Raw genomic sequence first — 26,214 nt, 5'->3', positions numbered from 1 at the left:
ACTTGGCTCGGAGCCGGGCGCCAGTGGCTCACACCTGTAAATCCTAGCTACTCAGGAGGATGAGATCTGAGGATCACGGTTCAAAGCCAGCCCGGGCAACAATGCTGTGAGACACTCATCTCCAATGAACCACCAGAAAACTGGAAGCAGTGCTGTGGCTCAAGTGGTAGAGCGCTCACCTTGAGCTGAAGAGCTGAGGGACAGCGCCCAGGCCCAGAGTTCAAGCCCCACGACTGACCAAAAAGAAAAAAAGAAAAGCCTTGGCTCAGCTGTCTCCCCACTGCTGACCTGCTAAGAGCCTCAGGCAGGGCCCCGCTACCCCTCTGCCCCTGCCCTGGGGCCGTGGCCTTGTGGGAAAGCAGAAGTCTGGCCAGCCAGTCTCAGAGGCCTCTAAGGCACACATTTCGTCCTAGTGGTGTGGATATTTGGGATTCCACAGGAGCCCCATTGAACTTTCCAGAAAATATTTCCTGCTCAGCAAATTCCTTCGAGCCTCCTCTGAGATGCATCTTCCTCCTGCACGGCCCCTCCCTCTCCCAGGGTTCATGCCCACAAATATCTCTGGTCAACTGGGAAAGCAGGAGGGGCTCCCTGGAGCAGCTGGGAGGTGGGGGCTCCAACCTTTGGATGGGATTCCCTCAGCTCATCTGTGGGGAGAAAGAGCCCCCATGGGCCTAACCTGGCCCGTCCGACTCAGGCCGTTTTGCGTCCAGGTGGCGTGGCTCAGGGGACCCCACAAGGTCAGACATGTATCCCAGCCCTCACGCACATCGCAGGACTTTGCACCTCAATCCTCTGCGTTTGCGTGGGAGGACACAGGCTGAGCCGGGGCAGCAGAACCTCCGGGGGCCTTGCAGCATGTCCTCTCGGGAGGGGCCCTGGCCCCCTGGGACTCCAGTGCCGGCTGAAGGACCTGTGGAGGGCAGGGGCAAAGCAGCAGCTCCCACTGCTGCCGGCTGCAGGGTCTTTCCCCTCACCCGAGGTTGGGCGCCAGAAGAACGCGGGGAGAGGCCACGGGCCTGGGCTAGCCAGCTTCTCAGGGAGGACGCAGCCCCTCTGGTCCAGGGAGGGCACTCTGGCCCCCTGGCACTGGGAGGGGCCTGCGGGCCCCGAGGACCAGGCTGGATGCAGCATGGTCCCCACTCCCACTCAGGGGGGACCACCCAACAACTCTGCGACCATCACCACATGGACTCCATGCGGGAGTCTTGTCTCCAGGCAGAATGACGCCCCCAGGGCAGCCCGGCCTCGCCAGTTCTGCAGAGGCTTTGGAGTGTGACCCATCCCACCCCGACTCCCAACCGCAGCCCAACCCTCATGGATGTGGACAGTGGCCCGGCCCCACTGCCCGGGCTAGCCAAGCAACTGCTCAGACCCGAACCTCTGCTTGTGCTCCCAGCCAGAGGCCGAGCCTTGCTGAGCGGCCGCTGCCTTCCCAGCCTGCGCTCCCTTGGCACGGGAAGTGCACACGCAGCACTTGGCCGGCCAACCACAGAAAGAGCCTGGGCCAAGGGGCGGGGGTGGGGGGCAGGCGCGGGTCACTCCGGGATTCCAGCACCCAGCAACCGTCCAGAACTAAAGACTAATCGGGTCAAATGAGCAACGGAGGGGAGTGGGTCCGGGCCAGGACACAGGCGGGCGCAGAGCCCAACTCCTGCCTCCTGCCAGTGTGGGCAGCGGCCGTGGCTCTCGCCTTGCTGACCAGGCCGCCAAAGACGCAGGGGGCGCAGCAGTGGGCATGCGGACCGGGGAGGGAGGGAGCCGAGGAATCCTTCTGCTCCCCGTGCCTGGCGCTCATGGGGGGCCAGCAGGTACTGAGGGACGCCCCTGGCCTCCTCACAGCTCGGAGAGGGCGGCCTGGCCGGAGCACGCGTGAGGCGCCGTGTGGAGCACTCCTGCAGGCGGAGTCCAAATCCTAGGAGCACCAAGAACCAAACAAATGACAAAACCATTTAAGGTGGAAACGCCATTTCTGGGAGGTCTTCTGGAGCAGGGGAGGGGAGACGAGGTGGCAGCGTCCAGTCCGACGCCAGCAGGCGCCCAGGCACCTTCTCTGCACTCCCTGATCCTCATGGCACCTTTGCCAAGAAGAAGCCTGGGCAGCCCAGCCTGCAGCTTGTGCTGCCCTGGTCTCCACAGGGCTGCTGTGGAGATGTGCTGCAAACACACGCTGGCCGATAGGAGGCAGCCGCACGGAAATCGGGCTGTGAATAAAACAAGCCCAGCAACCTGGGGTGTCCCAAGTTGGGGAGTGCCTCTGGCTTCTGGCTGTGTATCAGGAATTCAGAGGAAGCAGGGCAGCCAGGAGCACAGCCTCTAGGCCCGGCCTCCGTGGGCCGGCTCACGGGGTGGGCCCGTGCTTCCTGCTGTCCGGGCCGGCCGCAGCTCCCCAGGCCCATGGGCAAATGGGCAGCTGGCAGCAGGCAGCACACAGCCATCCGGGTGGTGAGTGAAGAACCAACACAGGCGGGTCTTGAAGGCCCCCTGCCGCCTCTCCCTCTGTGGCTCTCGTCTCCAGTCTCGAATGCGAACTCGCCCGTGCAGAACTGAGGTTTGGAACAAAGACACAGCCACAGCTTTAACCCAGAAAGTCTCCAGTGCCCGGTCCTAAGCCCCCACCACACAGGAGCCCCGGGGCACGACGCAGGACCTGGCTCTGTGGAGGCCCCAGTCCCGGTCCTGGCGGGCGAGGCAGGTCATCAGGCAGGAGGCAGGGAGGCTGGGCGCCCCACCGGGCCTGGGGGACCAGCATGGCTGGGCCCTCACGCAGGAAAGCAGGTGCTAGGTGGCTGGTCTTCAAGGGCACTTCACAGGCAGGTGCCAGGCAGGCTGGGCTGCCTCCCATGCCCCAGCCCCCACACACTTGGTCCATGCACCCGTCCACCAACAGCCCTCAGGACCCGAGGCAGACTCCCCAAGAAGGACATCTGCAAAACCAGTGACAGACAGGCGGGCTGCTGGCAGAATCAGCCATGGGGGGGCTGGTGCCAGAGAGGCTGTTGTGGCTGAGGCGGACCTCAAAGCAGGGTGTGTGTGGAGGGGAGGGGTGCCCAGGAAGGAGGCCCACACAGGCCGCCTGTCCCCCGAGAGGAGGGGAGGGATCAAAGCACGGGATGACCAGAGTCAGGAGCAGTCCAGGGCTTCCTCTCGGCTGTCTGATCCTCAGAGGACAGTGGGGCCTCAGGAAACCTGGCCAAAGAGGCCCGATCCTTCCTGCTTCCCCTGGCAGCCGCAGGGCTGCCTGCAGACAGCGCGGCGGGGAGGAATAAAGGCACCTCTGAGCCGCCCGCCCTCACCCACTCCCGTGCTCCTGCGGGGGGGGTGAGGGGAAGGGTGGGGGCAGCGGGGGGGGGGGGGACAGGCCCATGGGCAGAGGTGGCTGACAGTAAATATTTGGCCCTGTTAACCACAGGCCTGGGATGCCCCCGGGGACGCCAGCCTGCTTCCTGGCCTGCCATCCCCAGAGCGGCAGCTCGGGGGACACAGGACACAGCCTGGCCACTGTGGGCACGGGACCCTATGTGGCAACACCCCCCACCCCTGCCCAGAGGCCGCTCTGCAGGCAGCGACCCTCCAAGGGGCTTCCACCCCAGACCCCACCCTGCTGGCTTAGGGATTTCTAAGGACACTGGGAACCCCACAGAGGCCGCCCAGGCTGCCAGCACTGCCGGGCTCCTGCCCTAGACCCCATCCAAGGCAGGGCGTGCCGGCGCCACAGGGGCTGCCCCAGGAGCACAGGCCGCCACCAGGCTCTCCTTGAGAAGTGTGCCCTCCACTTTGCCATGGATCACAGGAACCAGCACCCGCTTCTTGCGCTCACTTGTGTCTGACCTTCCGCTCCCACTGGGGTGCCAGCACGCGGCGGGGCTGGCTCAGGCCTCCTGCCCCGCTCAGAGCAGAGTTGTGTGGATAAAGAGGGCCCCGGGCACTGCAGTGGGACCCCGAGGCCGGAGCCCTGGACACCTCCCCCGCCCCCACCCCCGGAGCTGTGTCCACATCTTCCAGGTGGGGCAGGAGGGGGGTGAGTCCTGTGAGCAGAGCCGGCCAGCACTGGGACAGGAGTCCTTGCCTCCCCAGGACAGCTGCCCTCAGCCCAGGCCCCAGAGGCACACAACCCGGTCAGCACTCACGGCCCACACCACACACTGCTCACCACCAGCCACACTGTAGCTCACACCTGTAATCCTACTCAGGAGGCTGAGATCTGAGGATTGAGGTTCAAAGCCAGCCCAAGCAGGAAACTCTGTGAGACTCTTACCTCCAATAAACCACTCAAAAAAAGCCAGAAGTTGCACTGTGGCTCAAGCGGTAGAGCGCTCACCTTGAGCAGCAGCAGCTCAGGGACAGTGCCCAAACCCCAGGACTGGCAAAACAAACAAAACAAACCCCATTAAGCAAAAAGCCAGAGCTGCCTCCCACAGAGCAGAGGCCAGTGTTGTTACATATTTTTGCTGGACTCTTAGAAGGAAAGTTATGCACTGCCTCCCACACAGAAGCCATTCCAAAACTAACCATGCCCCCGCCCACCCAAAGCAAGACACGTGCTTGCTCCTAAGGAAAGAAGTTACTCCTTCACGAATTCAAAGGAAATGTGCTGGAAGCAGGGCCCAGCGGCCCGGGGCTGCAGTGCTTTCATGGGTTGAAGCTTTGTGGAAGGAAGTGCAGATTCCAGGAACCGCTGCCTAGCTTGGCTGGGCCACAGACTCGGTTCCAGCAGCTTCTTCCTGAGGGTCACCTTGGGTCTTCTTCCACCCCCACCTCCCCACACCCCAGCTCCAGCCTGCACCCCAGACTGCCCACCCTCCCAGCACCACCAGCGACTTCTTCCTGAGGGTTGCCTTGGGTCTCCTACTCCCCTACCCCCTCCCCCCAGCTCCGGCCTGCTCCCCAGCCTGCCCACCCCCAGCACCAGCAGCACCCACCCAAGTGGCAGCTGCTACCAGGAACCTAGTTCAGCTGCCAATGGCACCCGGCCTGCCCAAGGCAGTGTGCAGATCTTCAGAGGTGCTTGCACACACGGGGCTGAGCAACCTGTGCTCACACCCAGACAGCAGCTCGTGTACACTGTGTTGGGAGGGACACACGGTAGTGCATGCACATGCTCCGCACACAGAATCGTGGCGGCCTCTCCAGTTCCAGTCTAGGGCCATGGGCAGAGGCACAAACAGCGGTGCCTCTGACAGCGACCTGTCCCTGAACGAGCCCCCAGGCTGCTGCCCAACCTCCTCTCTGGGCCTCAGCACCAGGCTGAGGGCTCGCGCATCCCTCGGTCCTGCATGCAGAAGGCTGGGTCCACCTCGGGACAGACATGGAGAAGCTGGTGCAGGCCGCGGGCAGCTTCCTCCTACTGCCTACAACCACAGAGCCACGAGGTGGGGCAGAGGGGCGAATGGGAACCTGAGCCAGAGTGCAGCAGGCCCAGGGCGGGGACGTGGAGGCTGCCCCTTCCCACCCTGCTGGGCCACCTGGCCCACCCCCAGCCCAGCCAGTGCTCCCCTCCAGCATCGCTGGTTCTTCTCACCCTGTTCCTACATACGCATGTGAGTGTGGAAATCTGTGAACCCCCTGTGCATGCCAAGGTACCAGCCTCAGTGCACACCCAGTCCCTCACCCAACTAGAAACCCAGCTCAGACTGTGGAAGCGCCCCTCATCCTGCTGGCCCTGCACTTGGATCCTGCAGGTGTCCAAAGGCGCAGTGTGAGCCCACCCCAGCCACATGACTTTCTGATGGCAGCAGGAGAGCAGCCTCTGCACCAGAGGCCGTGGCAAGGCCAGGAAGGAAGGGCAGCCTCGGCCCACCCCGGCAGCCACGGCAGAACGTTGCAGGCTCCGCCACGACCCCTCGAGCAGCGGCTCTGGGCCCTTGCAGGCAGGGCGGCCATCCCGCGCTCACCTTCAAACACCTGGTGGCTGTTTCTGAGCAGCGTCTGCAGGCCTCCACACTCCTGCTTCAGCCTCCGCAGGGTCGCCCTGTCCAGCTCCCCGGCCACTTCTGCCAAGGAGAGGCTCTCTGTTGAAAAGTGGGCGTGCCCAAAGAAGGGATTACACACCATGGTGTGATGCAGCAGGACCAGAGGTCCTCAAGGAAACCCTGTCGGTAACTTCTCAATGGAATCCACACCTGACACAAGCCACCGCCCGCCTCGCCCTGACAAACTGTCTAAAGGGAGGAGGTCACAAAGCCTCAGGCACCGCCCAGGAGAGGGTCTCCACTGCTTCAAAGTCACGCTCCAACTGCCTGAGGGGAGAACAAACGGGGGGGCGGGGACAGACACCAGCAGCCTGGGACCCTGAGACGGACGACCGTTTCCAGGTCCTGCACCTTCTTCCAGTGGCCTTGGCTTCCTCTTGGTGAAGTCAACTCTTCACTACCTTCCAGTCCCCGTGTTTGCTGTTCTGACTTTGAACCCACTAGGCTCCTGCAGCTCCACCAGGCCGCCCAAGCCTGGGGTTGGCTCAGCCTCCTCCTTAAAGATCCCCAAAGTCTGGGGATGGCTCTGCCTGCTACCTGGGGACCCCCAAAGTCTGGGGGTAGCTCTGCCTGCTACCTGGGGACCCCAAAGTATGGAGATGGCTCTGCCTGCTACCTGGGGACCCCAAAGCCTGGGGGTGGCTCGGCCTTCTCCCCGAAGAGGGAGGGAGGGTATCAAGGCATCAGTGACATGCCTGCCAGCCACAGGACCCCGGGGTGCTCAGGCCTGGACTCCTGAGCAGACACGCGACTGGAGAACACACTTGCAGGTCCTGAGCTACACGTTACGTGCGCAGAGAGATGACAGAGATGGAGGGGGACACGGACCCGCCAGTCACTCGGCAGGTGACATGGCTCGGGGAGGAGGGTGTTGCCGCTCCACTGACTCCTGTGCCGGGGAGGAGCCAAGAGGCAGAGGTGGGGCACAGCTCACACTCTGGAAGCAGCAGGGGGCCCACACCGCCCTCTGGCGGCCAAGGGAGCTTTCTGGAGGTTTCCAACTGGAATCTTTACAACTGCCCTGGGGTTCCCTCTGGCCCCGCTTTTCTGGAAAGCCACTGGAATTCGAGGGGGTGGGGTGGGAGGCTTTGCAGCTGAGTTAAAGTATCAAATTTGTATTCAAGGGGACAGTGCATCTTTCTAGCATCTGGTGACCAGTTTTCTGGCTGTGTGATTTCTAGATTTGAGATGAGCCGTCATGATCAACCCTGATACCTCTGTAAGGTTAAGGATCAAAGGCCACCCCCAGTCCTCTATGCTAACAGGACTATAAAGACAGCTGTGAACAGCGTGCTTGCAGATGGCACATTCACTCTACCCCGGGTCTATTTAGCTACCAGGAGGTCGGGAGTGAAGCTGTGGCGTGTACGGGCCTGGGCAGGGGAGGGCCACGACCCACCTCCGCTGTTCCAGGCCTTCACACTTCCTTCTTGAGAACCCGTTGGGTTTAGCTTCTTTCCACCTAACAGCAACTCTGCCACTTGCAAAACCACCTGGTCAGCAAAGCCTGGAGGGAGGGTGGCACAATTCCTTGGGCGCTGGGCTCTCTCTCTGGGGCGGAATCCAGGCAGCCAGGGCCGGCCAGCAGTGGCAGGGTCTTCGGCTCCCCGCTCTGAGGGCCTGGCCTCAGCCTCACCCTTGGCCCCCACACCCGAGGCTCTGGAACCATCTTGGAGGCTGCTGCCAACCACTCGGGGTGCAGGAGAGGAATGCTGGCCACCAGGAGGGCTCGTGGGGCAGCCTTGCCGGCCACGAATGTACCGGGTCCTCTGCTCATCCATCCAGGCCTCTCCAGAGGTAGGGTAAGTTCTGGATTTCCCAATGAGACAGACCTGTGCTTGAAAAGAGGGCAAAATGGGATTCGAGTAGGCTCATGGGTTAATTCAAAGTTCTCCACTTGCTCTGGAGTAGTTGGTCATGAAAAACATCCTTTCTGAAATTCTTTGCAGTATTGGGGGTAGAGCCTAGGCTTCGTGCATGTTAGTTAAGTGCTCTGCTACTGAGCTACATCCCTAACCCCAAAGTCCCAACTTCAAAAACTAAAACCATGGTAAGTTATTTAAAAATAAAAACCTAAGTGTCTATTCTGACTTCGCAGAAGGCTGAGATCTAAAGGATCACAATTGAAGCCAGCCCAGTCAGTAAACCCTGTAACCCTTCATCTCTAAACGAATCCCAGCCAAAAGCAGGCTGGAGATGTGGCATATCAGACAAGTAAGTAGGCCTTGAGGTCAAACCCCAGTGAAACACAGAGAGACAGCTAAAAATAAAAAAGGACAACAGTGAACAGCCCCGGCAAGTGCCATCAATGATTTACAACCTGCCAACTATTCACTTACTGAGTTTAGCACCTGCACCCTAAAAATGTTCCATTCCTGTCTGCCCTGACCCAAGGCGCAGACCCTTCTACTACTGAAGCATTATCCAAGGCAGAGGGTGAGGCCTTACGTCAACCTGACAGAACAAAGATACATAGGAGCCTGGCAGGGGCCTCAGGAAGGTGGAGACTGTCCCAGCAACCTCGTGGGACATCTCAGGTCTGCCCCTCCTCCCTGGCATGGCCCACAGAGCCAGGAAGGCTGATCTAGCCATAGCCTCTGAGCCGCTGCACCTGCTCCATTGTGGCTTACACTGCAGAGCAGAGCAGCACCTGCCTTTGGCCCTGGGCACGGCTCAGATCACGTATAAGGCATGCGCATACCACGCTGCCCTCAACACCAAGCCCTGCAGCTCTGATCAAGTGAGTCCATGGTTTTTTGGGCCAGCACCACAACTTGTGCTCTCCCTAGGCTTTTTTGCTCAAGGCTGGCATTCTACCACTTGAGCCATTACTCCACTCTAGCTTTTTGGTGGTTAATTGGAGATACAAGTCTCATGGACTTCTCTGCCCAGACAGGCTGTAAACTGGGGTCCTCCTATCTCAGGCTGCTGAGTAGCTAGGATTACAAGTGTGGACACCAGTCCCTGGATGAGTCCATGGTTTCTTTTCCAGGCCTGACTGTGTCCACTGTGGCTCTCTGCGCCTGGTCCCAAGTGTCCTCCCTTCCCCCCAGTGCCATACCCCTCCAGGCAATGCTGTCCAGGACTCACCCTCTTGGTGGACGGGATCCGGAGGCAGTCCTCTTGGACGTGGAAGCCGCACGAGAGCCCCACTTCCTGGATGAAGTCCAGGTACTCCCGGTACTGTGTCTTCTGGCTCTGCCTCCGGCGGTATTTCCCAGCGAAGTCAAAGAAGCAGCAGGGAAGGACGAAGAAGCGGCAGTCATAGGAGGACCTAGAGCAGCGCGCAGGAGACAGAGCTGAGCATGCTCAGCACCAACATGGCAAGTGTGCCAATGACCAGTATGCCGCTTATATAAAACACGACAGCCTCCCCCAAGGGAACTTTAACATCCACATAGCAGTGTGTTTGCAGTAAAATATGCGTCTAATTAACAAAACAACTTCCTGGCCCTCCATTGTCAGCTGAGACCTGGGCTTTCCCCAGTAGCTTTTAAAAGACCTGTAGCTGGGGTTGGGAAGGTGGCTCAGTGGTAGAGCGCTTGCCTTCCATGCATGAGGCCCTGGGTTCAATTCCTCAGCACCACATAAGCAGAAAAATCTGGAAGTGGTGCTGTAGCTCAAGTGGTAGAGCACTAGCCTTGAGCTGAAGAGCTGAGGGACAGCGCCTAGGCCCAGAGTTCAGGCACCATGACTGGCAAAAAATAAAAAATAAAACAAAAGACTAAAGGAGCCTGGGTAACAAGTGCTAAGGCGCCTCTTAGCTTTAAAATGGGCTCCTGGGTCCTGCAGCATCACTGACAGTGCCCAGCCCCCAAGGGACACACTACCTGCCCTGACGCTACCAAGCCCCCACTTAGAAGAGACCAAGGTTGACGCCCAGTGCCTACATGCTTAACAGATTTTCCCTCTTGAAGACAAACCTTTGGTATTAGAGAAAAACCATCCAGAAAAAGACACACCTTTCCAAACTAGATAGAAATGTTCAGTGCTGGCCAGCAGAGATATGAGGTGAATCATACTCGTCGTTTTGCATATCCTAGCTAGCCTTCAGACGGAGCACCCCGCCAGCCGCTCACCTGGCTGCGATGACGGGCACCCAGGGCGTGAGCTCGTCTGAGTGGTTGCCAACCAGCCAGTCAACGCCAGGGAAGAGGGTCTTGTCGTCGGGGGTGATGGCACCTTCCTGGAGAAAGGCAGAGAATGAGACAGCACGGCCAGGGCCTCCGTAGCCGCCCAAGGCACTGGGAGCAAGGAAGCGACTGCCCACCGTCATGCCAGAACACAAACACTAACGGAGCTACGGGGTCGCTGAGACCACAAACTGTTTCTCTCTTGACTGAGGAGGGAGGCAGGGACTAGGAAAAATAGACAGGACCTGAACCTGAGTTCTCACTGGCAGCGGGCCCAAATGCAGGTTCTAGGAAGTTTCTGGGTGGATGGCTCCTGCCAGGGCCAAAGCAGGTGCTGGGAACCTCCAGGAAACAACTAGCACCTTGGTGCTCAGGGACCCATGCCAATTGCTTTCCTTGGGACTTCAGGGTCTTATCCAATGACACAGTATCTGGGGACTTGAAACCACCCGAGTCCTCCCACCCTGAGTGCTTCCTCCTTGTGAGTCCTCCCGCCTTGTGAGTCCTCTGTGAGTCCTCCCACTCTGCTCTCGGACCCCACACCCAAACTCCAAGCTTGACTCTGCTAACCGGTCTGAATCTGTGGTCCACATACTCAGGCCCAGAGCCTCCCGGGCACTCTTCAAGCCTGAGGTTTTAGAAGCAGTACGTATCTTACTGCAGTGTGTGCACACATGTGTAGAACAAATAAAGAATGTAAGTGGTTGAGAGGAGACAGGGGCGTCTTGAGCTTCACTTCTATGTGCACAAGAAATGGCTAGCACCCACGCGTGGTACTCTAGACCAGGCTGGGGTAAGGCTGGTATGGCAGTACTGGCCACAGGCAGCTGAGGCCACAGCCCACTACACTCGTCTTGACCTCATCTGACCTGGGCATTGAATTGTGAAAATGGAGATCCTAAAGCAAACCCACCAGCGGCACCACACCCATGGCGCCACGGGAGGGGAGCAGCTACGCCAACATGCTACCTTGTGGGCCACCACCTGCTCAATGTCTGAACAAGCTGGCCTACGAGAAGAGGCAGAGACATCCCCTGCAGAACGGCCCTCCAAAGCAGGGGCTCCCCCTTCCCCTTTCCTGTCCTCCCCTCCTGCACAACAGGCACAGGGGAGGAGGCAGGGCCTCAGCTGCAGGCCAGGTCCTGTCTTCCCTGCAACCAGCAGCTGTGCAAAATATAAAGCCCCTCCATCTGTCCTGGTCTGTCTGCTCTTCTTGCTGGTTCCTTGACTTGAACTCAGGGCCTTGTGCTCTTGCTTAGCCCTCTAGTTCAGGCTGGCACTTTATCACTTGAGCCATACCTCTAGTCCTCTTTTATCCTTGTTTCCATTTCCTGGAACTCATTTTGATAAATACTATTTTATATGGTCAGAGGCACAGAGAGCTCAGATGAACATGAATGCGGTCCTGGTAAGCAGTCTAGTTGACCCACCCAGAGGTGATGTGTTTAAACAGTTCCCACCAGGGGACAGACCCCTGTGTGGAAATCAAGGGAATGGCTAGGCCAGTACCTCTAGCCGAGTTTGGGGTCCATACATGTCCCAGATCTTCCTTCTTCGGACATCAATCCCTCTGCCTGGATGCTATAGGAATCAGGTTGAGAAATCAGAGGTTAGGCCTGGCATGGCAGGAGCAAGCCAAGGCCCTGCACAGGCGGGGCAGGAGGCCCTGGCGCTGAAGGACAGCGCACAGTCCAGCGCTCTGTGAGATGCTGTGCGGGGCACCCTGGTGGAGGCCTGCACTGCCAGCGGCCACTGTGAGTCTGAACGGAGGGGAGTCAAGGGAGCACACTAGCAAGGACAGGGCCCCACAGCTTTGGTGAAGGTCAAGCCCAGGACACTCCCACTTCCCTGCCCCAGGCCAGGCTCACTGGCTGACTCCGGACACACAAGCACAGAGGAGATCTCAGCTCCACAGGCCTCCACTCCCCTGCTCCCAAATTTCCCATCCCATGTTGGTCCTCTGGTGACCCAAGGAGAACAAATCCCCACTGAGTCCAGACCAGAGCAGAAAGAGAGGCAGGACCTGTGCTGACTTGAGAGCCTCCCGCACAGGCCCTGAGTCCGGCTCACCCCTTCACTGCACAGGATGTGGACCAAGAGGCCATTCCCACAGCCCAGGTCCACAAAGGACTGCTTCGCTGTTAATCCCCGCTCCACTCTTTCCTCTTCCCACAGGACCTGGATAAAGAGGAAATACAAAATAAAGCCAGCCAGTAAATCATTCTATTCAAGAACAATTCTAGCCAGGCATGGCAGGACCCCCTAGTAATCCCAGATACTGGGAAGACAAAGGCAGGAGAATCAACAGTTCTGATAGCCTGGACAACCTGCCAAGACCCTGTTTTAAAATAAAGATAAAAAACAAAGGGTTGGCCGGGTGACAGTGGCTCACACCTGTAATCCTAGCTACTCAGGAGGCTGAGATCTGAGGATCATGGTTCAAAGCCAGCCCAGGCAGGAAAATCTGTGAGACTCCAACTAACCACTAGAAAATTGGAAGTGGCACAGTGGCTCAAGTGGTAGAGCGCTAGCCTTTAGCTGAAGAGCACAAGGACAGTGCCCAGGCTCAGAGCTCAAGCTCCACGACTGACAAAAAAACAAAAACAAAAAACCAATGAACAAAAAACAAAAGGTTGGGGTATAGTTCAGTAGTAGTACCCCAGCCAGTATTTTCAAAACCCTGGGCTCCTCCCTAGTCCTTCAAGGAAAAAAATGAAGAATTAAGACACCAATCTCTGCTGGGATAGTGTGGAAAGATATCAGCTGGGCCCTGGGTCTCTAGGCCCAGCTGAGTGGACTATGACCAGGGCACTGGTCTGAAATGGCCAAGACCAGCCTTACTCTGGTCTGACCCTAGGGGGCACCAAAGCTTCTTCCCGATCAGGAAACCACGTTCAGAACTGGTGTGGTGGTACAGCCTATTTTTGCCCAGCAGGTATGGGGCCGTGGGTTCCATCCCCAGAGCCACCAAGTGCTCATCTCTGAGCACCAGTTGACAAATTAATGGTCACATGTTCATGCTTTCTCTATATATATCCTTAAAGTTTTGCATATTTAGATAATACAAAAGTTATACTATTAGCCGGGTACTGGTGGCTCATCCTATAATCCTGTCTATTAAGGAGGCTGAGATCTAATGATTGCAGTACAAACCCAGCCGGGGCAGGAAGGAAAGGCCCTGAAAGTCTTTTTTTTTTTTTTTTTTTTGGGGTGGGGGTCCGGTCGTGGGGCCTGAACTCTGGGCCTGGGTGCTGTCCCTCAGCTCTTCAGCTCAAGGCTAGTGCTCTACCACTTGAGCCACAGTGCCACTCCTGGCTTTTTTTTTCTTTTTGCTTATGTGGGGCTGAGGAATTGAACCCAGGGCCTCATGCATGCAAGCAAGCGCTCTACCACTGAGCCACCTTCCCAGACCCCCCTGAAAGTCTTAACTCCAATTAACCACCTAAAAACTGGAAGTGACACTATGGCTCAAAGTGGCTAAATGCTAGCTTTGAGCAAAAATGCTCAACAAACAAACAAACAAGCATATATTTATGCTATTGACCACTGCACAGTGACCTGTGGTTATGGCTATAATCTGGTCCAATCTGTTTCCCTAAAGTTCAATTTCACAGTTCAGTTTGTTTTACACCCTTGGAAAAGTACCAAGAAAGGCAAACCACCACACGTGTAACCCATGATTATGCATCTGGACAAAGTAGGGCCACCAGGAGCTGGGGACTTGGCAAATATTCTTGCTAATGGTGGATCTGCTATGGGAGCTTTTCTTTTTTTTGGGGGGGGGAGGGGGGTTCGGTCATGGGGCCTGAACTCTGGGCCTGGGCACTGTCCCTCAGCTCTTCAGCTCAAGGTTAGCGCTCTACCACTTGAGCCACAGTGCCACTTTCGGCTTTTTTCTTTTTGCTTATGTGGTGCTGAGGAATGGAACCCAGGGCCTCAGGCATACAAGGCAAGCGCTCTGCTACTGAGCCACCTTCCCAGCCCCTATGGGAGCTTTTCTACACTCATGTGAGTGTGAGTATGTGGACACTTACCAGCAGGTACGTAGCAATGGCCACGTCTTCATATACAAACTTTTCAGGGTCTGTTACTTCCGGCCATACCTAAGAAATGTTCACAAGTATGTGTAAATTACTCTTCAATAACCCCACTCCACAATACTTACAGAATCGCTGAAAAGCACAAAGTCAAACTGAACTAATTATGCAAAAAAACATAAGCCTATTCCCAAAGCACAGATTCCTAATTTCTTTTCTTTTCTTTTTTTTTTTTTTGGTGCTAGTCCTGGGGCTTGAACTAAGGGACTGGGTGCTGTCTCTGCGTTTTTTGTTCAAGGCTAGCACTCTACCACTTAAGCCACAGCTCCACTACCAGCTTTTTGGAGATAGGAGTCTCACAGTCTTTTCTGCCTGGGCTGGCTTTGAACTGTGATCCTCCAATCTTAGCCTCCTGAGTAGCTAGGATTATAGGTGGGAGCCACAATGCCTGGCCCTAGCTAATTTCTTATGATAAGAGACTGACAGGAAGAGGCTAGGAAGGTGCTCAGTGGTAGAGTGCTTGCCTTGCATACATGAGGCCCTGGGTTCAATTCCTCAGCACCACATAAGCAAAAAAAAAAGCCAGAAGTGGCGCTGTGGCTCAAGTGGTAGAGCGCTAGCCTTGAGCCGAAGAGCTGAGGGACAGCGCCCAGGCCCAGAGTTCAGGCTCCACGACCAGACCCAAAAAAAAAGAGACAGACAAGAAGACCGTCTTTATGTATCACTGGACATAACCAGTGCAATGTCACCCCATGTATTTTGCAAGAAAATGACTGTGAGCTGTTCGGACGGCCCCGCAGAGAGGGCTCAAGGTGCTCACCTGGTAACTACTGGAACACAGACAGTGGGCTAAAAAAGGCTGGCATCCACCTCCCAGTGCCTGGTGTGGGTGAGCCGGGGGTGAGCGGTGTGGAGCCAAGCCTGTGGCCTTGGGTGCTCAGTCGCACAGCAGCTGTGACAGACACCAAGACATTTCCTTCCTCCACACAGTCCACTCCGGTGCACTGCAGCTTTCTTTGTAGCTTACAGCCACGGTTGTGCTAATACAGTATCTGGCTCAGCGGCCAGTGACTTTCACACTGCAGATCTCCCTTTTGCCCTCCATGATGGCACGTGAACATGCTAGAAGGCTCACGGGCAGAGATTATCCTGGCAGAGTCTGGAGAAGCCCCTGAGTGTGTGAGGCCATCGCAGCCGTCCCCAGACGCCCCACTGTGGTTACCTTGACCATCTCTTTGTACTTCTCTTTAAGTTCCTGGTAGGTCCTGCTGTAGCTCATGATGGAAACCAGAGAGAGCGTGCTTTTGAATTCTCTCCTCTTGTTCTCCACAGCCCACCGGGCCAGCTTGCCCAGCAGCTCCTCTACAAGCCAGGTGGGTTTAGGGTGAATAACTCCATCTGAATGCCATCTCTCTGGACAGAAAATTAAAATAGACATGAACCTTTGAAAACAAGAGAAACAGGAATTAAGAAGGGCTGGTTTAAAAAAAATGGTGTTTGGGTGCAGGTTGTCCTGGGGCTTGAACTGAGGACCTGGGTGCTGCTAAGCCTTTTTTGCTCCAGGCTAGTGCTCTATTACTTGAGCCACAGCTCTACTTCCAGATTTTTTGGTGGTTAATTGAAGATAATAGTCTCACAGACTTTCCTACCCAGGCTGACTTCAAACCACAATCCCCAGATCTCTGCCTCCTGGAGTAGCTAGGATTTATAGGTGTGAACCACTGGTGCCCGGCTGTTTTTAATTTTTATTTATCGATTGTGTTTGAGTAGCAAAAGAAGAAAACAGGAAGAAAGACAATAACTACAAAATGTTTTACAATCTGGAGATGGTTACAGAACTGTCCCTTCTTGTGTGCAAACCTGCACTTCTGCCCAACCAACAGAGCGGAGAGCTGACCCCAAAGCTCCACCCCCTGCTCTACATGCCGGGTGTGCCCATCTACCACGGGCTTCCACACATCTTCCCTGTGCCACAGACAGAGGGCACACGTCTGTCTCTGTGGACTGCTCTGCAGGGGAACCACCTATGCGGCTCTTACCATTCTCCTTCCGTGCGACTGAGCTCAATTTGATACACATTGCTCATTGTCACCCTTAGGTTCCCCTCACTGTCTTCTTCCAAAGGTAAAAATGTTGCAGTTCCTCTAGAGACATCTGGGAAAAAAATGATAGGGGAGACAGGTCACCACTGCTTAGGTCAGGCCTATTGACAGCAGAATTAGCCACAGCGGTGGGTGCCTTCCATTCCTAGAATCCTCATGTTGCCGCCACAGGCCTGCTCCCAGAAACTGCAAGGCTCACATGCTGTGTCCAGGTGCCAGGGGCCGGGGGTTGGCATGAACCGACAGCAAAGAGAACAGAGCCTCTGCACAAGTGGAATACCTGCTGCAGACGACCTTCCGACAGGGGTGACTCAGAATGGTGCCCGGCCATCGCAGTCTGGCCTGTGTGCAGCCTGGCCATCCTACACTCACCTTCTCATGCAATGAGAGCGAGCAGCAGATCCTCGGCTACACTGAAGGCCCTGTATACATCTGTGTGGAAACTTAAGGCTTGATGTATTTACTTCTGATATAGGAAAATAGCAAAGTTGAAACCAAAACTGAATGTGCACCCTATTTCACAAACCAAGAAAACAGACTGAAACCACCTTCCACTGCAGGCAAAAGAACGTGATCTGTGGAGAGCAAGCAGAAGCAAAGGGCTCACTGGCTACAGAGGGAGAAAAAGGGCTGGGGAGGGCCAGGAAGTGGCAATCAAGGGCTGCTGTTGAGCAATCAAAGGGTGGGGGATGGAGGTGGGGTGCTAGGGAATCTGAATTCATCTAAATGCGTATGAATGACATCTGAGCAGAGCTGCAGTAGGTGACAGAGTGAGCCTGGGCCCAGGTCTCTAAACAGGGCCAAAAAATATACAAAAACTACAGAGAAAACCTACACTTTCCAAAAATGCTAGCACTTATTAAACACTTACCAAGAACTATTGTAAACATTTTATAACATATAATTTCACTTATCTTTCAAGAATTCTCAAGAGATTTTAAGTCTCCCACTTACAAATGAAGAAACTGAGGCACAGGGAAACCATATACCCTGCTGGTGGCCATACAACTGATGATCGGCAAAGCCAGATAAACCAGGCGGCTGTGCTCTACAGAGGACACACCTTCCGGGAGCCCAGGGCAGAAGCCTGGGGTGGACAGCTCTCACACCGGCTCTCTTGATGGAGCACCACCTCCTGAGAGGAGGGAGGAGGCACAGGGTCTCGGCCAAGGACAATGCTCCCTAGAAGCTTTTCATGTTGTGCACATTTTTGGTCACTTGAGGGTCACATTTTGGACTTGAGGGTGAGGACACAGCTGGCACCGGGTGGGCAGAGGCAGGGAGGCTGCTAGACAGCCTGCAGCAACCAAGACAGCCACATGGTGAACAAGCCACCCCGCGACAAAGAATCATCCGTGGCTGGGAAGGTGGCTCAGTCGAGTGCTCGCCTAGCACTCATGAAGCTCTGGGTTCAGTTCCTCAGAACCACATGCACAGAAAAAGCCGGAAGTGATGCAGTGGCTCAAGTGGTAGAGTGCTAGACTTGGAGCTCAGGGACAGTGCTCAGGTCCTGAGTTCAAGTCCCAGGACTGGGGAAGAAAAAAAAAAAGCATCCACATCTAGTGCTGGTGGCTCATACCAACAATCCTAGCTACTCAGGAGGCTGAGAGCTGAAGACCGAGATTGGGAGTTAGCCCAGGAAGGACAGTCCAAGAGACTGTTATCTCCTACCAAAAAAGCCAGAAGGAGCTGTGACTTCTGCGGCAGAGTGCAAGCCTTGAGCACAAAAGCTCAGGGACTGGACCCAGGCCCTGAGTTCAAGCCCCACAACAGGCAAAAAAAAAAGGGGGAAAAAAAAAGGAATCATCCAGCTCTGCATACCCTGCCTCCTTGGTATAGTGGGCACATTCTCAGTCTGCTGGGAAGATTAAGGTTATGACGGCACTGATGACAGATTTCTAGCTGGACTGGACTGGAAAATCATGGAGGGCCCTGAAGGAGGACCCAGCCTTAGGAAGGAGGACCTAGAGGACCAGGGAAGACAGCACAGGAACCTAGAGACAGGTCTCCCAAAGTTGTTTACACCCTGATGCTCAGCACTCAGCAGTGTTAACCAATGTGATTTGGGTAGCAGACCTTACGTAGGAGGGAAATCTGGTATCCCATGAGCAGTAAACAGCTGAGAACTTTGCAGGAGGAGACAGAAAAAGTCAGAGGTTCCAGGCCTGAGAAAACCCTCACCCCTCAAAACCAAGCTGTAAGAAAAACCATAGGGTGGCCTCTAGGAACTGACAGGCACCAAGGAGGAGGGACGGAGTTCTACAACCATGAAGAATGTAGTCTCGGTCTATCTGGGGGCATGGAAATGGACCTCCCTCCCAGTAGCTCCTAGTAAAAGCCATGCCTGCCAGCGCTGGGATTATGGCAGTGGGAGAGTGACCAGGGCAGGGAACCACAAGTGAGGATTTCTGACCTACAGAATTCAGAGATGGAATCAGGTTATATGGGTTTGGCCTTGAAGAGTGCAGGGAAGTTGTTACAGTGGCATCAGAAAACTCAAGGCAAACTGCTGAACCACCTTAGAGGCAGGGAGTGGCAGGTCTCAACTCAAGGTCCTGGGCAGGCAAAATGAATGTGTGAAAGTTTACCCACCCCGAGGAGTAACAGGTTTCCATCCATCCAAGTCACCAAGTTGACTCACCACTCTATCCAGAAACAGGTGCTTTCCTTTCCCTCCCTCTTCCAGACTCCTGTTTATCAGTCAACACCGAGTCCAGTCTGTGTCTTCGCTAGAATCTTTCCTGACCCCATCTGCCTGACTCCCCCACCCCCCTCAGCAATGCCCCCAGAAGCTTGCCGCTGAAGACACCCCCCAAACCTTACAGCCCCTCTGGCCCACCGCAGGGACCGGCACAGTAGGCGCCGTTCATGTTTTCCAGCTGCCCTGAAATTCGATTCGTGCATTTAGGCGAAATCGCACCTTCCACAACCCAACCTGCCCTTACCTTGCACGACCATCTCTCTCTTCGGGGCCGCGAGCCGGCACTGGGGGCTGGCTTTCGGGATGAGAGTTCTGAGAACCAGGTGGAGCTCGGCGGGCGCGGGCGGGCGCGCCGCCTCCCCAGAGCTGGTGAGGAAGGCCAGCATCTCCGGGTTGTCTCCGGCGGCGAGGCTGTGGGAGAAACGTTCCCACAGCAACTGCAGGTCCGCGGCCGGGTGGTCGCCGTCGCCGCCTCCGGCCTCCCCGCGTCCCTCTCCCCGCGGGCGGCGGCTCTGCCCGTCCTCGCGCCCGCCGCCGGCCGGGGCCGGTCCCGACCCCGGCTCGGGGTCGCCGCCGTCGGGGCAGCGCCGGCCCGGCCCCCCGGCCGCCCCGGGCCCGCGCCCCGCCGCGCCCCGCCGGCCGCCCGCGGGGTCGGGCTGGGGGCCCCGCGCCTCGGAGCCGGGCGGCGCGGCGCGCAGGCGGGCCTCGAGGCGGGCGCCGCACAGGCGCTTGTTGGCCACCTGCGGCCTCTCCAGCCACACGGCCAGGGCCGCCCAGAAGCCCTCCGGGAGCAGCGCGCCGGGGTCGCACACCCGGACGCGGCCCAACGCCACCATGGTCCCGGGCGGTCCGGGCTGGGGGCGCGGCGACGGCCGGCGCGGCGGCGCGGGAATGTGACGTGAGCGGAAGTGGGCGGGCCCTGCCGGCCCGGGTTCCTGGCCGGGAACCGGGCTGGCTGACGCTCAGGACCCGCCTTGCTCTTTTCTGCCAAGCCAAAGCAACCCGTCTTGTCAGCGGTGACCATTTTGTACCGGTATTTCCTGGAATTAGTTGCTTTCTGACTTGAGCCTGTGGCCTGCGTTCGTTTGCAGGCCTGTCAAGGCTTGCTGGGAACTCAGGTGACAGGGACGGCCTTTGGAGTGCAGATGTGTCGGGAGCTGTTAGGCCCTGCTTCCCTGATTGCCCCGGCTGCTCCCCTGGACAGTTTGCTCTGCCCACGGGTAACGCGTGTATTGTTCGCGAAATGCTAGCCCACGCCTCCCCTCTCCACAGCTTAGCACGCTCCCTTCCTAGGCAGCACCAGGCCCGCGTAGCAAAGGCAGCAAATCACCAGCCTCCAGCCCCCTCTACCTTGGGATGGCACTCCTCGGGGGCAGCTACCACCATAGAAGGCAACAAGAGCCCCTTAGATGACCTTCAGGTCTGGGCAGCTGCAGGACCCTTATCTACCATTTGGATAGCAGCCATCAATCCTAATCTGACATGATGAAGCCCCTGGCCCACAGGTCCACACCACGGTCTCCACCTCTTAGCCCCTCCTAAACCCCCTAGATTATATAGGTCACCCCAGACAATGGCGGGTGCTTCTTCTCATTCCTCCCTTGTGAGAAGGGCTTTTGCCGGCTCCCCTCTCCCTGCAATAAACCTCTCTTTGTTGTATGTACCTGGATGTTTGCATGGTTCTCTGCCAAAATCTAATTAATCTTAATTAGATTAGCTAATAAGTATCCTCATCTAGCTTGCTTGGTTTTATGCATAACACTTTCGTTAAGGTTTGGTTTCCACCCAGATGTGGATTTTGCCTTTAAATGCTTCGTGCAAGACACATTCAGGGCTGCAAGTCTTTGTGACAAGTTCACCTGCCATTGTCGGCTTTCTAATAGACTCCCAATCTGACCTCTCAAAATGTGGCTTCTCTTTTCTCTAGACTGAATTCCCATACAACAGATGCATGTTTCTTCAGAGTTGCTCATATGTCTCTAGTATCTTTGCTAGCCAGCTCTTACATATGCCACAGAAGTAGACTTTGGGGTAGCACATTCTGGCCTCACAGTTTCATTTTGGGGTGTGTAGGTACTCTGTCCTACAGAGGAGAATATTCTCTGTGTCCTTGCCCTAATAAGGTAGCTACAGTGGTTACTGTGCACTTGTAAACTGGATGGTATAACAAGGGAGCTGGTTTAAACTTCACAGGATTTATTTAATTCTGATGCATGTTTAAATTTAAACAGCAGCTTGAGTTCTTGGTGAGTGGTCCTTATGTTAGGTGGCTTAGCTTTGGAGACTCTGCAGGGGGCCTGCAGTCCCTCCCCATGCTGGTTCTTCAGCACGTAAGTGCTGGAAGCAGCGGGGGTGGGAGGGGGCACACTCTTGAGTGTCCCAGTGCCCATCCAAACATGGCTTCGGCTCCCAGCAGCAGCAGTCAGACACCGATGCCAAGATTCCTCTGGCAGCAGGCCTATGATAGTTGCCAGCAAAAACATGAGTCACTAAACAAACTACAAAGGTGGAGTCCATAGTCCATGGAGGAGGAGGCCCCAGCCTGGTCAGTCCTCCAGTGGACTACTCCCTGCAGGCCCTCAGTGTGGAGCTGCAACGGTGCTTCCGGCAAGGATGTTGTTTGGCATTCCAGAAGAGAAGCCTCCGCCTCCATAAGGACATCAGCTTAGCGTCACCAGTAACCTAATACTGACTCCAGCAGCACACCCTTGTAACCCAGGGCTTTTGGTACAAATGCTAGGATCATCTTCTCTAAACAAATGCTCCCAATGATTTAAGCCCTCCCAATGATCTAAGATTTGATCTCCTGGAGCTCCAGTGTAGCACACAGTACTTATAAGATTTGATCTCCTTTTGAAATCTGACAATCTTCTGTCTGTACCTGTCTCTTAATCACAATGGCACCTATGATTGCCCTGAAAGCTTTTGGGTTAGCTCTAGATGACCTCTCATATTAAAAATTCCCAGCAGGGGGTAGGGGGCTGGGAAGGTGCTCCGTAGTAGAGCGCTTGCCTTGCATGCATGAGGCCCTTGGTTCCATTCCTCAGCACCACATAAGCAAAAAAAAAAAAGCCAGAAGTGGTGCTGTGGCTCAAGTGGTAGAGTGCTAGCCTTGAGCTGAAGAGCTGAGGGACAGCGCCCAGATCCAGAGTTCAGGCCCCATGACCGCCGGCCCCCCCCCCCCCCCAAAAAAAAATTCCCAGCCAGGCGCCGGTGGCTCGCACTTGTCATCCTAGCTACTTAGGAGGCTGAGATCTAGAATCACGGTTCAAAGCCAGCTCAGGCAGGAAACTCTGTGACTCTTTTTTTTTTTCCCCCAGGGCTGAGGACCGAACCCAGGGCCTTGCACGCCGGGCGGGCGCCCTTCCACTGGGCTAAACCCCCAGCCCCGTGAGACTCTTATCTCCAAAAAATGACTAGGAAAGTGGAAGTGGTACTGTGGCTCAAGCGGTAGAGCGCTCGCCTTGAGCTGAAGAGCTGAGGGACAGCGCCCAGGCCCAGAGTTCAAGCCCCACAACCGACCCCCCCCCCAAAAAAAATAGAAATCCTTCACTTAAGATACAAGGTAACAAGATTCAAGATAACATTTATAGCTAGGCACTCGTGGCTCACGCCTGTAATCCTACTCAGGAGGCTGAGATCTGCAGATCATGGACCAAAGCCAGCCTGGGCAGGAAAGTCCTTGAAACTCATCTCCAATAAATCACCAGAAAACAGAAAGTGGTGCTGTAGCTCAAGTGGTAAAGTGCTCACCTTGAGATGTAGAGCTGAGGAACAGAGCCCAGACCCAGAGATCAAGCTCCATGAACAGTAAAAAAAAAAAAAAAAGATAACACTTATAGGTTCCTGGGAGATAACCTGGCTGTACTTTAGATTTGGAGTCTGTGTTAAAAGGCTTGGCCTGACCTGACCTTGGGGGACATAGTATAATCTTTAAAAAGTGGAATTTAGTAGGTGAGCTTGGATCACTGGGAGCATTTGTTTAGAAAAGATGGTGAAATCTAGATCCTTTCTCTCTGTGTTTTTGTTACCTGGCGGACATGAGGCTAATTTTGCTGTACCATACCTCTGCCAAGATGCACTGCCTCTTCACAGAAGCAACAGGCCAACCAACTGTGAACTAAAAATGCATGAGGCCCTGGGTTCAATTCCTCAGTATCACAGAAGCAGTAAAAGCCAGAAGTGGCACTGTGGCTCAAGTGGTAGAGTGCTAGCCTTGAGCTGAAGAGCTGAGGGACAGCACCCAGGCCCAGAGATCAGGCCTCATGATCAAAGGGGGGGGGGGGGGGGGGAAGAGAAGCAAAAACAAAGAAGCTGGAATTATAGATGTGTACTACCATATTGGGCTAGAACAACATTTTTTTTTTAAATGTGTGTGGGTTTTTTTTTTTTTGGGTCCGGTCATGGGGCCTGAACTCTGGGCCTGGGCGCTGTCCCTCAGCTCTTCAACTCAAGGCTAGCGCTCTACCACTTGAGCCACAGCGCCACATCCGGCTTTTTTCTTTTTGCTTATGTGGTGCTGAGGAATCGAACCCAGGGCCTCTGGCATGCAAGGCATGCGCTCTACCACTGAGCCACCTTCCCAGCCCCATGTGTGTGGGTTTTTTTGTTGTTGTTGTTTTGGCCAGTCCTGGGGCTTGAACTCAGGGCCTGGGCACTGTTCCTGATCCTCTCTACCACTTGAGCCACAGCACCATTTCTGACTTTATCTGTGTATATAGTGCTGAGGATTTGAACCCAGGACTCTGTGCATGCTGGGCAAGCACTCTACCACTGAGCCACATTCCCAGCCCCTAGAACAACATTCTTAAACAGGCACTAGGAAATGAAATTGAGTAAAATAAAAGGACCAAGATGTGTTATGTGCCCATCCTGGCAAGCAGGGCTGGAGGTCAGCAATGAGCAGGTGAAAGAAGGGAGGGGAGAGAGACGAGAAGGGAGAAAAGCGAGATGTCATTCCTGACCCTGAGTATCTGCTTCATATGTTTTCTCCACTACTGGCTGTGACGTAACCTAATCCTACCTAATTCTATAGAGAACCAACAGTGAAAAGTCACCCAACTTCTACCTATTCTCCAACTCCATGCCACAGGTTCCTCATTTCTCACCAGCTGCTCTGAGGCCTTACCTGACAGCCCTACCCTTGCCAGTGTATGCCTAAGAACATGTAATTCCTGCAGTAGATCTGGATGGTTTTGAGAACATTGTTGGGGTCATAGATACAGAATTACATTAAACCCTGGTAAAATGGGGTTGGGAAGCCATGGGAGGTAGTTCTCACGAATATGTCACTAATGGCAAGAGCTACCAGAAAAGATTGACAAAATAATAACCCTCTAAAAATTCCTTCCACTAGGAAGCCCATCCAACAGTTACCACAAGCCTTGGATGGACAACAGGCTTGTCATCAATCAATCGATGACAAGGGCATGTGTTCATGAGCATCTTGTGTAACTTTCATCTACTTTTTATTTTGAATTTGGGGCCTTGTGCTTGCTAGGTGAGTGATCTACCACCTGAGCCACTCTGCCAAACTCTCATAATCTTTTAAATGTTCTTCTGTGCCTCTGGCCCACCATGAGGTTCATATACCAGAGTACAATCCCTTGTTATTCCCAAATAAAATCTTCTTTTGAAGACACAATTTCTCTGTTGCTGATTTAAGTTGACAATTTGCAGGTAGAACAATTTTTCATAACATGTGAACCTAACTTATTAGTTGTTGTGGTTTGGGCAGATATTGTGATCTAGGAAGTAGCTGATCAGGGCCTAGCGTCAGGGCACCACTTAAACCCAATTCTCTATCTACCATGTGGCCAAGATGGCGCTGGTTAGACCCAGTATCCTCATTTCAAAGTCTGATTTGATAGCAGTGAGAAGTGTGGGATTTAGCTGTTTCAGACTGCAGAGAGAATAAAGAGAATTTCCAAACAGCAACTGGCATGGCCGTCTGGAAGTGTTACCAACACTAAAAAATTGACAAGTTTCTCAATGTATTAGCTTTGTCTTCTTTCAATCAATCATGCTGTCAATCTTTAGTTCACTTTACGTGAAAAACCTTTCTTGGCAAATCACCTAGTCCAGGAAATGTCACAGAGTGTGGGCATCTTCACTGCGAATACTCTTGCTCCACAACTGACGTGTACACAGGATTTGGGTGCAAGAGTGGCTAGCAAGATGCAGGATGGACAGCTGACATGGCCATTGAGGAAGGCCCAGTCTTCAGGCTTCACCCTGACCCTTGGTCCCAGGTCCTCTGGCCTTGAGGCTGCTACAGGCACAGCCCCCTCTCCCCCCTTGGTCCTCATTCTCCGGTCCCTGGTCCTTGGGGCTGAGGAAGGCCTGGTGCTGGAATTCAAGTTCACAGACACAATGACAGATTAACTCACAGTGGTCCACAGATGTAAACGAGGAGCTAAAGGGCAAGGGTGGGCTTTGTAACCTCGAATCAGCAAGACCTTGGAAGTGGCTTCAAAAGCACAAACAGAAGAAAACGTAAAACCGTACATGCCATCAAAAGTGAAACCCTGGGCTTCCAAGGAGCAAAAGGATTTCCTCAAAATCCCAGGATTGTAAGCAGTCCCTCTGGGGTCACCAGACGCCCGGCCCTCGGCACTGACCAAGGCCCGGTGCTCGGTCCCTGGACCCCGGTCCTCGGGGAGCATTTGTTTAGAGAAGATGATCCTAGCGTTTGTACCAAAAGCCCTGGGTTACAAGGGTGTGCTGCTGGAGTCAGTATTAGGTTACCGGTGACGCTAAGCTGCTGTCCTTGTGGCGGCTTCTCTTCTGGAATGCCAAGCAGCATCCTTGCCGGAAGCAAGTGCAGCTCCGCACTGAGGGCCTGCAGGGAGCAGTCCGCCGGGGGCTGACCAGGCTGGGGCCTGCCCCTCCGTGGACTATGGGCTCCACCTTCGTAGTTAGTTTAGGGACTCACATTTTTGCTGGCAACTTTCACAGGCCTGCTGCCAGAGGAGTCTTGGCATCGGTGTCTGCCGGCTGCTGCTGGGAGCCGAGGCCATGCATGCTCGGGTGGGCACTGGGACACCGCCCCACCGGGCCCGCACGGTAGACTCGGCCCCAGGCACCGCTGCGTGGGGCGGCCCGTGGACACACGTCGGAACAACCGCGCGCCGCCGGCCCCCGGGACCAAAGCCCCCCGCGAGGCGACGCGACCTCCAGGCCCGGCTCCTCGTCGGGTGTGTGGGGGGGGCGGGAGAGGAGACGCACGCGTCGCAAGCGACGGGGAAGGCGCTGTGTGATGACGGCAGG

The 26,214-nt window shown here is 55.3% G+C and overlaps 1 protein-coding gene across 3 annotated transcripts; it reads right to left on the bottom strand.

Moving 5' to 3' along the window:
* Window positions 1–211: 211 nt before the first annotated feature.
* Window positions 212–19,781, bottom strand: Trmt44 (tRNA methyltransferase 44 homolog). 3 transcript variants are annotated; one of them, XR_006146468.1, is made up of 12 exons: window positions 19,190–19,781; window positions 16,182–16,296; window positions 15,365–15,584; window positions 14,140–14,208; window positions 12,176–12,283; window positions 11,615–11,686; window positions 10,052–10,158; window positions 9,063–9,246; window positions 7,372–7,804; window positions 5,895–6,011; window positions 680–2,546; window positions 212–233 (listed from the first exon to the last, which is right to left on the bottom strand). XR_006146468.1 is itself a non-coding variant. In XM_042672703.1 (11 exons), the coding sequence occupies exons 1-11, from the start codon at window positions 19,779–19,781 to the stop codon at window positions 2,317–2,319; spliced, it is 2,247 nt and encodes a 748-aa protein (XP_042528637.1). In that variant the 3' UTR covers window positions 225–2,316. The 3 variants fall into 3 exon arrangements, 2 of the variants coding, with proteins under 2 accessions (XP_042528637.1, XP_042528638.1); XM_042672703.1 differs by having other exon boundaries at window positions 225–2,546; XM_042672704.1 differs by lacking the exon at window positions 19,190–19,781 and having other exon boundaries at window positions 225–2,546; window positions 15,365–15,555; window positions 16,182–16,292.
* Window positions 19,782–26,214: the final 6,433 nt, after the last annotated feature.

Source organism: Dipodomys spectabilis, unplaced genomic scaffold (genome assembly GCF_019054845.1).
Source record: "Dipodomys spectabilis isolate Male_0828 unplaced genomic scaffold, ASM1905484v1 ptg000760l, whole genome shotgun sequence".
Lineage (NCBI taxonomy): Eukaryota > Metazoa > Chordata > Mammalia > Rodentia > Heteromyidae > Dipodomys > Dipodomys spectabilis.
Note: the sequence above shows the minus strand (reverse complement) of the source record. Positions and strands in the feature narration are given on the sequence as shown.